This window comes from Cervus canadensis, chromosome 1 (genome assembly GCF_019320065.1).
Source record: "Cervus canadensis isolate Bull #8, Minnesota chromosome 1, ASM1932006v1, whole genome shotgun sequence".
In the NCBI taxonomy this organism is placed as follows: domain Eukaryota; kingdom Metazoa; phylum Chordata; class Mammalia; order Artiodactyla; family Cervidae; genus Cervus; species Cervus canadensis.
This window is the reverse complement of record NC_057386.1, coordinates 41,315,900-41,332,639: the sequence shown is the minus strand read 5'-3', so window position 1 is coordinate 41,332,639 and position 16,740 is coordinate 41,315,900. Positions and strand designations below refer to the sequence as shown.

General features: G+C 38.6%; 1 protein-coding gene across 2 annotated transcripts; it reads left to right on the top strand.

The window, feature by feature from the left end:
* The first annotated feature begins 223 nt into the window (after nt 1-223).
* On the top strand, nt 224-16,340 carry WSB1 (WD repeat and SOCS box containing 1). 2 transcript variants are annotated; one of them, XM_043480246.1, is made up of 9 exons: nt 224-574; nt 5,830-5,998; nt 7,628-7,896; nt 9,359-9,490; nt 11,028-11,128; nt 13,394-13,566; nt 14,030-14,143; nt 14,868-14,975; nt 15,216-16,340. In XM_043480246.1, the coding sequence occupies exons 1-9, from the start codon at nt 535-537 to the stop codon at nt 15,373-15,375; spliced, it is 1,266 nt and encodes a 421-aa protein (XP_043336181.1). In that variant the 5' UTR covers nt 224-534; the 3' UTR covers nt 15,376-16,340. The 2 variants fall into 2 exon arrangements, with proteins under 2 accessions (XP_043336181.1, XP_043336190.1); XM_043480255.1 differs by lacking the exons at nt 13,394-13,566; nt 14,030-14,143; nt 14,868-14,975; nt 15,216-16,340 and adding an exon at nt 12,019-13,121 and having other exon boundaries at nt 236-574.
* Nucleotides 16,341-16,740: the final 400 nt, after the last annotated feature.

Here is a 16,740-nt window from a genome sequence, read left to right as displayed (position 1 = left end):
AGTCGGTAGGCTCCACCCTAGCTTTTGGGGCCTCGGCGGGGGCAGCGGCCACTCCCCCTCCTCCGCCCCCGCGCTCTTCCGGCTACCGGTCGGGTCCCCAGGACAACGCCCGCGCTCACCCGGAGGGAGGGCGGGGCGCGGAGCCGAGGCCGTCACGTCCCGAACGTCCAGAGGCGGGGTAATGGCCTTATGACGTCATAACCCCGCCCCCGTCTTCCAGATATCCCCCGCGCCGCCCGCCATTTTGTCTCCAGTGTCTCGTTTGCTCTCTTCAGCGTGCAGGGAAGTGTCTTCCTTCGTAGGCGGGAGGAAGGGATCAGCATCTATTGTCTGTGTTTGACTCCGTAGTTCGGTCAGAGGCCTCCCAGAGCTTTCCCGGGGCTGTCGGCAGGAGCCTCCGCGACCGTCCCGCCCCTCCCCTCTGTCCCTGGGACCGGGAGGGACCCAGCCCGCGTCACGCCCCTCGGCGCTCGCCTTTAGCTTCTCGGTCGTTGCGTCCGCATCGCGCCCCCGGAATCAGACGGTATCCCATAGATGGCCAGCTTTCCCCCGAGGGTCAACGAGAAAGAGATCGGTGAGGAATGGGACGATGGGTGAGGGGTGCTGGCGAGCGCGCGGGGGCGGCGGAGAGGCAGGGACTCCCCCGAGGAGGGTGAGTCTGAGGAAGAACAGTGAGCAGGGCTCGAGCCCTGGAGCGAAGAGGAAGGAAGCTACCCTGCGGGTGGGTGTCGCAGAGGGTAAATGGGATCAGAATTGAAGCGGCGCCTACTGTGCGCTCGGCAAGGAGGGAGGCGGCGCGCAGAGGAGGCAAAGAGGACCAGAGAGCCCAGTGGCGAGAGCTGCAGGGATCGTGTGGCCGGAGCGGACATGTTCCCCCCACCCTAGTTTTTTCCCCGGCGGTCTGAGCAGGGCCATTCTCTTGGATTTCTCTTGGTTAAGAGACCGGGGCGTCGAGTGGGCAGGGGAGAGCTGGGCAAAGATCGAGGGCTCTTAAAAAAGTTTCCGATGGAGAAAAGTATACTTGTCTGTTCTGAGCTATTATTAAAGGGTGGGTCTTCGTGTGTACGAACAACTATAAAGAGGAATGCAGTTATCAGCCTGGAAAAAGTGTTTTAAAAAATGGTATGGTGCTCCAAGGCAGCAAGCTCAGGGGAGGAGACTCAGTTATCTTTAATATACTGAGGAGCAGGGAGGAGCAGGCTGGTTGGGTGGAGTGACCGGAGAAAAGCTGATTTACAGACGAGCGAACTCTTGAAAAGGCTGTCTAGAAACTGGCTTAGTGGCCAAGCTGAAGACAGGCCAGTAGATGTTGAAGGTCCTGCGTTAGGACCTACCCCAATGACTCACTTGAAAGCACCTTACATTATCTAAATCCTTTCTTAAGGTAAAATACCTTAAAGTGGAAGCACTTTAAGGGAAGTTGAGGGTTGACTGTTTAGTAAACATTGAACTTATCGTATTATATACGTTGTTTAATTGTATGCAGTTTGCGGAATTCCCTGGCGGTCCAGTGGCTAGGACAGGGCGCTTTCATTGTGAGCCCTGGGTTGCATTCCTGGTCGGGAACTAAAGTCCCGCAAGCCCCGCAGGGCAGCTAAATATATATATGTATGTCTGTATATATGTAATATATAATCATAATACATTTATCTACAGATATACAGTTTTTACTTTAAAAAATGAAATAGATTTAGCATCTCCCCACCACTGTGTGTTAAATGAAAATTGGAGGTAGCTACTGAGCAGAGAGTATTTGCATTTCCTTGTTATTCAACTAAATTGGTGCCTTTATTGAATATTTGGAGGAGGTTTTTCTAGAGAAAGGGAGCTAAAGTAGCCAAAAGGCCCTCTATCCTGTATGTGGGTGAAATTTTGCATCTAGAGACAGCTATCTTAGAATTCTGGTGTTTTGTTCTCTTACGCATAAGGTTGAATGGCAGGTTAGGAGGGGACTTTACCCCTGGTTTTAATAACTATTTTAAACATACAGAGAAGACAAAATTCATGTCCAGTTGTTAAACTGTTGGACTCAAAAACGTTCTTATTCTCAGTCCAGTGGGGTTTTTTTTTTTTTTTGCTACTCACAGTGACACTGAGGATGAGTGATTTGCCTTTCCTATATCTGTATTTTACTTCGTCTTGAATCATTTTGAAAACTTTCCAATCCTCTCTTCTATGGATTGGACAGAGCTTCTTAGCATACCAGCATGAGGTGGAACCACCCACTAAGTAGCCTTTTAAATTATTATTATTATTATTTGCATGTTTAAGTCTCTGTTATTTCCTGATTATAGTGTAAAGTTACTAACTAGATGCCAAATATCTAAAAGAACTTTCACCTTTTGTTAACTTTTTTTAAGTCTGAGTTTTTGTTTCTTTAAAAAAATATCATTTGGATACAAAGTTAAAACCTCTGTAGCTTTGTATCTATCAGTAAGGACCTCTGTTGCTGGTTTCTCAAGTAAGTACTGAAAGAGGAGGCTAGATTCCAGGATTGATGAAAGAAGTCTATATGACAGGCAGTTACTGCCTAGAGCTACAGCCCTCTTTCACAAGGCTGTGCCACAGATCCTCCCTTTATGGTTATGAAATTGCAGGGAGGAATGTGAAGAAGGAGCTGAATCTGGTTTGCTTGGTTGAGCAGTGACTCAGATGATGTGTATAGTGTTGTATCTTATGGCCAGGTTCCATGGCAGGCAGCCTTTCCCTTATACAAGGTTGTTAAATCATAGTATCTTAGGATACTAACATTTAGCAGTTGCAGGTCATATATAAAAGTTCAAGTAATTTTTTTTCTTCATTATAAAGTTTGTGCTAGTGTATGATATTGTACCAGTAAGCATTTAAATTATTTGGTTAAATGCAATGATCATATGTCTTGTTAATAAGCAAAGAAACACAAAGTAATTATTAACTAAATACTTGTAATGGTGTAGTGTGTTTATTTGGCAGTATTTGTTGAGGGTGGCCCTATTTCTTAAAAGTGTACTTATATATTGAAAATATTTTCCATTTTCAAGAGTAGATTAGCTTATTATTTTGTGGTCTTTGCTGTCTAAACCAGTTTTTTAGTTAATTTGTTATCACCCTTTATGCAAGAGGAGTTTTGTGATTGTGGCCAAAGTTAAAGAAGGAAAATAACAGAGTGATCCTGGAATACATATTTTTTTAAAAAATGAGTCTTTTGTAGGAAAATTAGTCCTGCTTATGCTTTCTAAAGGAGAACTGAGTTCTAGTCTAACTTACCAGATGTTTCTGAAGTTGGCTGCAAGGGCCAGTCCTCTATTTTTTGAGACAGGTGTTAATATAAGTACATTCATCTAGTTTAATCAGAGGATTTCTCTTTTTCAGAAAATGCTTGCATTTTTTTCAGTTGAATTTTAGAACTTGCGTCCCTTATTTGTGAACTTTGATTTTTTTTTCTCTCAAAATTTGTGGATTCTAAAAGATAGATGTAGTTAAAGAGAAGTCCTCCCCCTTTGAAAAAAAAAAAATAGGTGGAGGTTGCAGATTGAGGGGCCAGGCACATAAATGAAATGATGATATAAGACTGTGGGCTTGAAGACATGGAGGGGGACATGAAGCAGCAAGCCTTTTCTAAAATCATTTGTGTATGTGTTGTCTGACTGCTGCACAGCTTTTGGGACCCTAGCCCCCTGACCAGGGATTGAACCCTGGCCATGGCAGTGGAAGCCCAGAATCTTAACCACTAGGCTACCAGGGAATGCTGTCATTTGTATGCTTAAAAAATCATTCTACAGGCATCGAGTGTCACTGGTTTGTGAATTGTATATTAAAGTCATGTTCCTGCCAGTGAAATTGTTGCTGTTTTGATATAAGTGGGGAAGGGGTAGTGGGGGGCAGGGTTGGGTGGAGATCTGCTTTGATTAAATCATACCTGCAATGTGTTTAGTTGAAAAACTTCCACTGTTTTAAAGGCCATTATTAACTGGAATTTATCCAGAACAGTATGAAGGTGAAGGTAGAGAATGGACTTGAAACAGTGCAATCTAAGTGATTATTGAAAACTCACCAGATTTTATCATGGTGAAAAGATTTAGTTACTTATGTCATGGCTGTCTTCAATATATGAATGTCATGTGGGCACAGGATCTCTTATTCTCTGATCAGACACAAGACTGAGTGGGCGGAGTGGCACGAAGGAAGATTTTGAGTCATTAAAAGGAAATAGTCTGATAATCTCAGCTATGCCAGAATAGGTGCATATTTATATTTATGAATATCACAGGAAAACAGATTTCAGTTTTGTTTTACTTTTTAAACCATATCTCATTTGTTTAATGTGGCAAAGAATTGGGCAAGGAAATATTTATATCATTTAAGAATGGGAATTTATACATGTGCTTTCATATTTGTTCAATAAATGTTTGCTGAGCCCATGTCGCATGCCAGATGCTACGCTCCCTGTTGGCAAAGCATACATTGAGACTGGATGTGTCACTGAGTACATTTTGGGGGTTTGCATAAGTGTATCTGCTTTTGCAGTAAGAGTATCAGTGGCTCTCATTTGAATTGCAATATGTAGACCATGTTGTTGGAAAGTTTAAGCCCAAAACATAAAAATTACAGAGTTGACCACAAAGCGAACCACAAAATAGATAACAGGGAAACTAACCTGAAGGTAACTTATAACTGAAAAGGGAGAGTAGCAAAATTTGAAATCAAGACAAACCCAAGACAGCAGTGGTGATAGACTTAAGATCCTTTCCCAGAATTGAGGAAATGGCAGCCACATTTGCATGTGCACAAAAATAAAAATACATGAAATTGTCCCACTTTTTTTGTCTGTAAAAACCAAAAGAATTTAAAAAAAAATCAAAAGAATTACTTCCATTTGGGGATCAGTTTGGTGGCCCATTAAGAAGATGCTTGAGGACCACTATTTGAGAATCACAAATATAATGCATTTTATTTTATTTTTTGCTTGTTTGGCTGTGCCACTTCTCATGTGAGCTCTTAGTTTCCCAACCAGGGGAACCTGCCCCCCTGCAGTGGAAGTGTGGAGTCCTAGCCACTATATCACCAGTGAAATCCCTATAATGCATTTTAAAGTACAGGTTGGGGAGGCTGGACTAAATTAAGTCCCTTTTAGTTTGGAGGATTTTTCGATTTTTGTGACCTGAAAAAGATAAGAATATTCTTGTCTGACTAGACCATTCATTTAATAGTGCTTCCTTTGAGTAGTGATATAATACTATACAGTTTATTAAGGTTTTTGAAAGCTGCTGTTTGGAAAAGATACTTTTCCTGTAGAGCAACTTTGGTTTCTTGCATTTTAAATGTTAGTAATTTGAAGAAAACGTAAGGCAGGGGCTTTCCTGGTGGTCCAGTGGCTAAAACTGTGCTCCCAATGCAGGGGGCCCAGGTTCAATCTGGGAACTAGATTCCGCGTGTCTCAACAAATGTGGGAGATCTCACATGGTACAACTAAGATCTGGCACAGCCAAATCAAAGAAAAAAAAAGCATAATGCTATGTGAAAGTCAGGACTTCAGTAATTGCTAGCCCTGAGAGATCATTATTTTTATTTGACCAGTTTTTTTTTTCCCCCTTAATTGAAACTTTCTTTAAAAGTTCTTGATTTGGGAAATTTTAGGAAAATCACTTTGCCAGAACTTATAAAGATGTTTATTATCATCAAGGGGTCTTCACACAGCCTGTCTCCCCTCAGAGGGTAGAATGCAGAACTTGGTGCATAAAAAAAGGGGACAAGTCAGTGGAGTTGAGTGAAAGCCAAAGTAATATGGATGCAGTCTGAAATTCATTGTTGTTATATACAGTGTCTTGTATTTTTTCTTTTTTCTTTTAGTGAGATCACGTACTATAGGTGAACTTTTAGCTCCAGCAGCTCCTTTTGACAAGAAATGTGGTCGTGAAAACTGGACTGTTGCTTTTGCCCCAGATGGTTCGTACTTTGCCTGGTCACAAGGACATCGCACAGTAAAGCTTGTTCCGTGGTCCCAGTGCCTGAAGAACTTGTAAGACTCTTCTTTTTTGTATTTTGTATCTATCTGTAGAATTTACTTTTTTCTGTGTGGATTAGTAAAATTATTTTGTTGTTTTATGTTATTTCTTTAGAAGACTGTTTTAAATGTGTTTTGATCATAAGGTGAATATATTTGTTAGAAAATCTGTGGAAAGAATTGTCTAGCCTTAATTATATATTACAGAATATTTTCTCAGATAGTTTGGTGTTTTTCTTTTCCATATAGTAAAAGGCAGATTAATTGTGCTTTGATAGTGTAGTTTCTAAAATGTGTGTGAGCCACCAGGGAAGCCCCTGGCGGCTCAGGCAGTGAATGATCTGCCTGCAGTGCAGGAGACCTGAGTTCAGTCCCTGGGGCGGGAAGATCCCCTGGAGAAGGGAATGGCAACCCACCCCAGTATCCTTGCCTAGAGAATTCCATGGACAGAGGACCCTAGCAGGCTATAGTCTGTGGGGTTGCAAAGAGTCAGACACTACTGAGCAACTAGCACATGCACATAGTGTAGTTTCTAAAATGTGTGCACTGAATTTAAAATCTTTCCCTTCTTTTCTGTCTAGTTCACCTTCATGGTTTTATTCATTAATGTCATTATTACTTTATTACTACTGATTATTACGGCGTTTAGACAGTTTTCTGGTGTCAGCTTCACAATATCTTTGTTCTCAGAGTTTTTTGTTTTCTGCTTGTTTATACTTTTGGGTTAATGAAAAGAGTCCTAATTAATATAGGGTTCTACATCATAAGGATATATTGAAACACATTTGAGATGACCAAATTACAAATTGCTTTTTATTGTTGAACTTTTTCTTAGACACTGAGGATTTTAGTCTGAATTTATTTGGTCATGCCACATAGCTAATAGCAGATTTTCCCTTTCCCATCTATAAGGATTTTATTGTTACTCAGTATTACTATAATAATATGGACGTTATTTTAGCAAACACTTATTGTTTGTTTGTTTGTTTTGTGAATTAAAAGCTTTTAGACGGTTAGAAAACCCCATTATACAGTTAACAGACATAAGGCAAAATAATCATTAAACAAAGTTAAAATGAAAAGTCACATTATGTCCATAGTTAGATCAGTCCAACTTAAGGTTGTTAGATGTAAGAAGAGGCATCACATATGATTGTTGTTGAAGGTATCTGCAGACTTGGAGAAAGCCTTTTCCTTGAAGTGGAGATGTCCACCATGGCAAGCCTTCCACTGATGAAGAGGGGAGTGCTCCGCAGACCCAGCAGTTAGACAATTATGAAATGCAGCGTAGGAGTGAGCCCAGGACAGGAAGGCATTGTCTTGAGGATCAAACAGCAGACTCAGGATTTCTTGTCCTGAAGAATCCTGGTCGAGCCCCCAAGATGAAAGGTTGTTGCTGAACCCACAAAAAGACGCCAGGATTCTTGGCCTCCAGAGGAGAATTCAGTCTGGGCCAGAGACGAGGCTTGATTGCTCAGAGCTTTTGTGCAATAGAGTTTATTAAAGTATAAAAGGGATAGAGAAAGCTTCTGACATTAGACATCAGAAGGGGGCAGAAAGAGTACCCCACACTTATTGTTTAGTATCCACCGGAGTCCAGAATAAATAATAACTAGATGTCAATCTGGCTTTTCTTTTCACCAGTCTCTTGCATGGCACCAAGAATATCACCAATTCAAGTAATTTAAGATTATCAAGACAAAACAGTGATGGTGGTCAGAAAAATAAGCCTCGTGAACATATTATAGACTGTGGCGATATAGTCTGGAGTCTTGCTTTTGGATCGTCAGTTCCAGAGAAACAGAGTCGCTGTGTAAATATAGAATGGCATCGATTCAGATTTGGACAAGATCAGCTACTCCTTGCCACAGGGTTAAACAGTGGACGGATCAAAATATGGGATGTATATACAGGTATGAAGTCATAGTCTTGAAAGCAAATTCGATTATTTTATGATGTAATCATAGCTTGTAGACACTAGAAGAATGAGATTTGAGGATTTTACCTTATGGAGAAGCAAGAATTGATCCTCTGAATCTGTCTTTATATAAATCCTTATTGGCCTAAATAGCATCTGCAGCTTATAGTTTTTTTTTTTTCTTTTCTGAAAAAGGACGAAAGGAAGAGGGAGCTTATAGTTTTAATTTAGGAAAATAGAGTTCATATTGCTTGATCACTTTTCAGAGAATATTATAGTAGGAAGGGCATGTCTAAGGAACATTTAGTTAATTATCACTTATAAACTAGTAATTTACTTTATGACTCCAATTACAAGATGTTTTCTTATATACTTTTTCAATATATAATAGCTTAGAGGCATTCAAGGTAAATCTCGTTTTCAGCAATCATTATCTAGCCTCTGGAAGGCTTTAATGACATTTTATCTAAAGTTTAACTAGGTAGGTTGAGAAGTTAAATTCTTTGGGCAGTTAAAAGTAAATATGTCCTGGGAATTCACTAGCAGTCCAGTAGTTAGGGCTTGGTGGGTGCTTCCCTGCAAGGGGCATGGGTTTGATCCCTGGTCTGGGAACTAAGATCTCACAAAACATGAGACATGCCTGCGGTGCCCCCATCCGCGCCCCCCGCCCCCCCCCCCCGCCCAAAAAAGTAAATGTGCTCTTCACTACCTAAAATGTATAGTTTCAGACTGATAGTCTATACTCCAAAACTTAAGAAATTTTTAAAAATGAGCTTTAAAACAGTATGTACATTAGAATACATCAAGCACTATTAACATTGAGTGTAGATAATGAGTCAGTAAATTTGATTGAATTCTGGGGAAAAGTTTAAAAGGTAAGCACATCACTTTTCATAGAAAAACAAAACTCATATAGTAGATGAATAAATACTTTTTTTCATTGAGATTATGTTTGAAAATTTAGGCTGTCACTATAAAAGGATCTTTTTTAAAAAAAAATTATTTGGCTGCATGGGGTCTTAATTGTGGTCATCTTGTTCCCTGACCAGGTATCAGACCCAGGCCCTCTGCATTTGGAGTGTGGAGTCTTGGCCACTGGGCCACCAGGGAAGTCCCACAAAGATTTTAAGTGATGCAGATTTTCTTAATATTAACTTGACTTGGTCCAAGAGTTTGTTCACATTTCAGAAATTCCCTTTTAATTTTTCTGATAAATTTAGGCTTTGGTATTCTGGAATTCATTTTAAGACATTATAAATAATGAACCTAAAAATAATAGTAAAAGCACACTAATAAGTCATTTTACAAAGGAGGTACCCATATATTTCTATCCTTTTTTTAATGATGAGAAACCTGATTTTTCATATGAAAAATGGTAATATATGGAAAAATGGTAAAATATGAAAGCTGGTAAAAATTATTAACACTGTCTCTCTCTGACCTTCCATTGCATTTAGGAAAACTCCTCCTTAACTTGGTAGATCATACTGAAGTGGTCAGAGATTTAACTTTTGCTCCAGATGGGAGCTTGATCCTGGTGTCAGCTTCAAGAGACAAAACTCTCAGAGTGTGGGACCTGAAAGATGATGGTATGTCTGTCTTTCTAGGCTGTGGAAAAGAATTAGTTTCTGGGTATTGTTACTGAGAGGTGTTATAAACATTGGACGTTAAAAGCGGCATGCTCATCATTCCCTTTGCTTTGCTTAGTCCTTTGGCCCCTTTCTCTGTGCAGATCAAACCAAACTGTAAATGTGACCTGGGATAGGAGCCAGCAGTTACTCTTAAGTGAACAATCTGCTATTACTCGGAAACTAACAACACAGATCTGTATCAACTCTTTAAGGACAAAATCTGTATCAGTTTTAACGTTTTATTAGAACTGGTTTGTGTTGGTTTATTTCCTTTATATTGGGGAAGTTATCAATTTCCTGTTTGCTTAGTGAAAATTTAAGAAGATCTTGATGTAATGAAAGATACTTCTTAGTAATTAATAAAATGTAAATTCAACCATGATTTATATGCCAGAATTTATAATATGTAAATAATAAACATAACTGGGATAGGTTAAGTAAGAAATTATAAAAATAAGAGATTTACCCGCCAATATAGTAAAAGGATTGTCAGTGTCAAGTTTTAGCTTTTTTGGAAACATTGGTGATTGTGGTGCCAAGCTTTGGGGAATCTACCTTGTTTGAGAGGACCTGAGATAAGCATTTCTTCCCCCTTCTTAACCTCCAGTGAAAGAATTTACAGCTTTGACTAAAACCTTATATTAAGATCCATTGGTGCTCCACCAGCCTCCAGCTGGACGTTGACAGGCTTGTTTAGACAAGTGTAGCTTAAATTGCGGAGAAGGCAATGGCACCCCACTCCAGTACTCTTGCCTGGAAAATCCCATGGATGGAGGAGCCTGGTGGGCTGCAGTCGATGGAGTCGCTATGAGTTGGACACGACTGAGCAACTTCACTTTCCATTTTCACGCATTGGAGGAGGAATGGCAACCCACTCCAGTATTCTTGCCTGGAGAATCCCAGGGACAGGGGAGCCTGGTGGGCTGCCATCTATGGGGTCGCGCAGAGTCGGACACGACTGAAGTGACTTAGCAGCAGCAGCAGCTTAAATTGAGTGTAGTAGGAAACAAGGCCCTCAGATTTGGAGACTTGTTCCGGTTTATGGGTAGTAACCATTACCTGATTTTGAGACTTGTTCCGGCTTATGGGTAGTAACCATTACCTGATAGAACAATACACTATTACCAAACTATGTGGCACCTCTTCTACATTTATCGATTCTATAATTGCTTAGCTGTTAAGGGATCCCAAAAGTTTAAAAAATTAAGAAAGTCAGCTGACCTTTTCTTAAAGGGCCAGATGGTGACTATCTAGGCTTGTAGACCATACTATCTCTGCATAGTTACCTTCTCTGCTGCCCCAACAATGGGCATGCTTGTGTTTCAGTAAAACTTAGGTGCAAAAATAAGCAACAGGTGTATATTGCCAACCCCTGTTATAGATCTGTAGTGTTATAGATCCCTGCCCCTTAGAAGTTTGTGATTCTGCCATTTTTGAGATGCTAGTCATTGGAATTAGATTCCAGGGTTAACACAGATATTTTCTTTTTGTTCAGGAAACATGATGAAAGTATTGCGGGGCCATCAGAACTGGGTGTACAGCTGTGCATTCTCTCCTGACTCTTCTATGCTGTGTTCAGTGGGAGCCAGTAAAGCAGTATGTGTCAAAGTTCCTGTATATCTATTGTGAATTGGATTGTAATAATGTATGCAAAATCATTTTAAATCTGGTAACCTATTAAGTCTGTGCTCGGTGTCTTAAATATCTTAAATGTTTTATTTCATGATGGGGGAGAATTTGCATGAGGGAAATTAAATATAGCTATTGATTATATTATAAAGTGAGAAATTGCGTTGCTTTAGTTAGAGATGATATTTGTAAAATATGGGGTATGGCAATTTTATTTTTTGTAAGATCTAGGAAAGTATATATGCTGTAGAAGAGATCTAGTCCAAATGTTAAAACATTCCCTTGCTAATTATTTTCTTCTCTGTTGTTCTATTTTTTTTTTTTTTTGGTCCAGTTTGCTGTTTAAAAAGTTTTGAGTCCCAGCTGGTCCTGGACATTTAACTGAAAAAAAGTAACTTAAAAATCTAATAAGAATAAAAAAACAGTCATGTATGTCCTAGAGTGAATTTCATCTAAATTTTATATGGTCTGTCTTGCATAGCATACCTGTAGACAGATTAAGTATAAAGTGACTCTTAAGAGAGTTTTCCTTATTGATGGACCCTCCTTTAGTCAGTTATCTACTAGCTCTGTGTTAGTATAGTTAGAGATCTTACTAGCTTCAGGTATTTATGAAAATGGTTGAAGTCCAAATAAATGTGATGATCACAGTACACTTTGAATTAATGGGGGTGGGAGTCTGGTTAAAATGGGTTTTATTTAGCCAAGAAGTGTGTTAAAATGATAGTTGCGAATGTTGACAGTTTAGGAAAAAAATATTCAGTTCTTTAACAATCATAAGAAGAGCAAAGCTAGATGTTGACATTGCTATTTTAGGCTGTGTGTTTTCCATATGCTTCTTGCTTTCCCTGTCACAGGTGGTGGCAGCAATATTGGTGTGATTGAGGTTATGCTGGCACCACTCGCACACAGGCGCACAATGGTGTTAGCTGGGCAGAAAGAGTGGCATCTCTGGCTACCGGGCTGGGGGCGACCTTTACCATAGGATGAAGTAACCTTGCATTCGGCTGCAAGGTGTACTGTACGTACACAGGTGCTGGTCGATGTCCACTTTCTGCTTTTCTTTCTTTCTTTTTTTCTTTTTAAAAATAATTAAAAATAATTCCCCCCGCAGTGAAACCAACTGACTCCTCCGATGTAATTGATCTTCCAGTTTGGTGGAATTGGGAGTCTTAACATGTGAAACCAATTTAGTGTAATGTAATTGGCTTTCAAATGGTTTCTCTGTGCTATTTTTTGGAATTCATTGTGATACTAGAGATACCTTAAGTCTTTGATCCAACTGAAAGTTTGTATTTATTTTCTTTGGAAATAATATATTGTGTCTGTGCAGAAAAAAAGTAGCAAAAAGGATTGCTTTACTCCAAGAGGAGAGTTTAAAGAATTAGGATTGTTACAAACCTCTAAGCTGATGTTTAATATAACAGACTGAAGTAAACATTGGAATCCTGTTTAGAGCTATTCTGCACAGTCTAACTACTGATCTTTAGAATCTAAAACTATGTGTGAACTAGTACTAAAGTAACTTAAATGTTTCATACTTAAAATGACTAATGATTGTGGTCGGTTTGGGAAAAATAAGATTGGCAAATCTTGATTCACAGAAATGTTAATTGTATTATTTTTGTAAATTAGCATTTTCATTTTGTAATGTGGTTTAACATCCTTGTTGTTTGCCAAAGAAATTTCATTTGGCTGTGAAAAATTCTCTTTGCTTGCAGTATCTGTTTCTCTTCCTAGGCTCACGTTGGTGACCCAAGCCTATTGTAAACAAGTGATTATCTCAAAGGGAGATGCCAATGGAGTAACAATTTGTTAACCTTATATTTTCTGTCTGTATATTTTTTAAAAATTTGGTAGTTTCTGGAAATAAAAAAAAAGGGGGTTTGTAGTACTTAACCCTATTTATTTTTGTATATTTTAGTTAATTAGTTTTTGGAATAAATGTATTTCAGTATAATTTTGTGCTTAAATTGCATTGCCTTTTTTGTATTTAGGCTTATTTTTAAATTAACATTTAACAGAAACATTTGAAATAGAATTTGCATGTTTACCTTAATTAACTTAAAAACTGATTTTAATCTGACTATGACACTGAGCATATTCTTTTAATTATTCATAATTTATAATGTTTAATATAATCTTAATTAAATTTAGCTGTTTTAGTTTAAGATGTGCCATTTTGTCCTTTGCATGTCCGAATGAAGCTATAACATGAGCCTTTTCTTGCAGGTTTTCCTTTGGAATATGGATAAATACACCATGATACGGAAACTAGAAGGGCATCACCATGATGTTGTAGCTTGTGACTTTTCTCCTGATGGAGCATTGCTGGCTACGGCATCTTATGATACTCGAGTGTATATCTGGGATCCACACACTGGAGCCATTCTGATGGAATTTGGGTGGGTACAGCATGCATTATTTCTGTAATTCATCTCTACTATCAGTGTAGTTTAAGAGGTTCCAGAGATGATCAGAATCATTAACATGACATCTAAACTTACAGTCTATTGTAATTTGAAATTTGGGTATCATTTATGCCCTTTAATAATGCATTTAAATTCTACCAATAAACTTGACTGTCTTGATACAGATCTTGTTACTTAACAGGACATGACTCTGTAGAAGTGGTAATTATATTTAGAGTTTTGTGTTGGGGAGCCGTAAACTTAGTCTTAAGAGTCTTAAACCACTCTAAAAAGGAGATTAGTAATTAGGTTTAATTACTTCATTTAAAGTGGGTAGATCAACTCTGCTCCATCTTCTCAATTGTGTTCATGAAGGCCACTTTAAACTGGATGTACAAGGTAGTTTTGTTTCTTGAGGTGACTCTCACTTGCCCTAAAAACATGTCTTTTATTTCAGGCACCTGTTTCCCCCACCCACTCCAATATTTGCTGGAGGAGCAAATGACCGATGGGTACGATCTGTATCGTTTAGTCATGATGGACTGCACATTGCAAGCCTTGCTGATGATAAGTAAGTGTGTGAATTACAGCTTGACATATTGTCTTTTAGAAAGATTTCCTTTCATTCTTCTACTTAATAAAAAACATTCTTAAGGATGAAAAAATCTTTCTATAGTTTGAGTTTTAATGACTTTTTATCTAGACAAGACTTTGGGAGATGTTGGTGTGTCTTAAAGAATATTGGCCTGAGTAGTATTTGTGTAAACTGAAGGTAATGAGTGCCTTTTCCTGTGTTCTTTATTAACTAGTTCAGGCAAACTAGGTGCATTTTTAATTAGCTTTTTAGCTTAGCTGACAGGTTTTTGTTTGTTTGTTTGTTTTCTTTTAGTAATATAAAGGTTGAAACAAGGACATTTTCAAAGTGAAATAAATGGTAAAAAGTCATTAGTACCTGCTGAAATTGAGACTGTAAAGATGAAATGTCACGTGTCTGAAATGTGCTGCTTTTGGTAAGAAGCAGAAACTAGATGCAGCCATTCCATTTTCCCATACTTTTATCCATGTTCCTGGATATGGCACTAAGCAGTTTGGTCACATTGATTTAGAAAGTGACTCATTACAATCTTTCTAGAATGTTAAGAAACACAGAGTTATTTGCCAGTAATCATTGTTTTCCTTTTTGTTTAGGTAGGTTCTGACTTAGCACAGAGTGGCATTTCTTTCTGAATTTTAAAAGTTGCTTTTACCTTAAATTTCCAACTAGATAATTATTGGACAATTTATTTCCTTTCTAGAATGGTGAGGTTCTGGAGAATTGATGAGGATTATCCTGTGCAAGTTGCACCTTTGAGCAATGGTCTTTGCTGTGCCTTTTCTACTGATGGCAGTGTTTTAGCTGCTGGGTAAGTGATTTTTCTCTTAAGAGGCAATTTAAGTTGGCTTTAGTCAAAGCAACCTGTATGTTACCCAGTAAATTCCATAAGGGCTCTTTATAATACTGTTGCAGGTCTCCTTAATCAGGTTTTAATGTGCAATTTGTGGCTCTAACTCACAGCCTTGGTGGTAATTGTTTTGAACTGTGGGATGATGAAATACATGGATTTGTGTGACTGAGCCTGTGATTTTTGTTTGTTTCTGTTTAGGACACATGATGGAAGTGTGTATTTTTGGGCAACTCCAAGGCATGTCCCTAGCCTTCAACATTTATGTCGCATGTCAATCCGGAGAGTGATGCCTACCCAAGAAGTCCAGGAGCTGCCAGTTCCTTCCAAAGTTTTAGAGTTTCTCTCCTACCGTGTTTAGAGGATGCTGCCTTCCCTAGTATTAGGGACTGAACACACTTTACACAAACCTCAAGCTTTACTGACTTCAAGGTTTAGGAGATTTATTTAATTTTATACATTCTTGTATTGCATTTTGATCAGTTGAGCTTTTAAAATATTATTTATAGACCTTAGAAACATTTCTGAACATATCAAATGTAAATTTTTTTCTAAAATTTAACTGTGAAAACATATACATACATGTATATATTTAGATATAGGCTGCTATGTGTTGAATGGACCCTTTTGCTTTTCTAATTCTTAGTTTCAGCATGTATATGTTGCTTCAGTAGAGCCGCAATATATATCTTTGCTGTAAAGTGGAAGTAACTTTTTATTATTCTGTAACACTGAGTTAGATGGTAAATACTAACTTAAGACAGCTGAATTGCACCATACAAAATGTGTATTTGGTTGGGGGGTAGTCAGACAACTGACCTGCAAGTAAAACACAGCTTCTGTCTAGGGAAGGATTTTGCTTTTGTTAGGAGTGGCATCTGAGAGGTAGAGTTTGAATGTGACATTATTAAATTAAAAAATAGGATATAACCAGGAAAAAGGAGTGTCTCCCCCACCGCCCCCCCCCCCAACTTGCTGCGGGCCTTAATTTTGGAAAGCAGCTTGCTACTTTAACCCCTGTGGTATAAATAAAGTACTATAAATTTTAGTCAATTTGAAAAAATCCATTTATTATTGCTAAATATTTTGTTGTTTGTACTAAGGGACAATTATGACTGTGGTGGGGATTTGTTTTGTTTTGTTTATTTTATACATATATCCTATGTTTCTGCAGAGGATAATACTGGTGACTTGCCAAAGAGAAGCAATACAGTATGTCTGCTTTTGCCTTCTGTTATTTATCATACCTGCAGATATTAAGAATGTATGAGTTAATGTAAAATATATATTTTTGTTGAGTTTTCTAATTAAAGACTTAAAACTATCGCAAATGTTTCTTAAATATGTTGGAAGCACTACCACAAGCAAATTTAACAAGAGTAATGAAATTGCACAACTATAGAGCATTCAGTTCAGTCGCTCAGTTGTGTCTGACTCTTTGTGACCCCATGGACTACAGAGCCTACTCAAACTCTTGTCCATCGAGTCAGAGGATGCCATCTCATCCTCTGTCATCCCCTTGTCTTTCCACCTTCAATCTTTCCCAGCATCAGGGTCTTTTCCAGTGAGTCAGCTCTTCGCATCAGGTGGCCAAAGTATTGGAGTTTCAGCTTCAACATCAGTCCTTCCAATGAACACTCGACTGATCTCTTTTAGGATGGACTGGCTGGATCTCCTTGCAGTCCAAGGGACTCAAGAGTCTTCTCCAACACCACAGTTCAAAAAG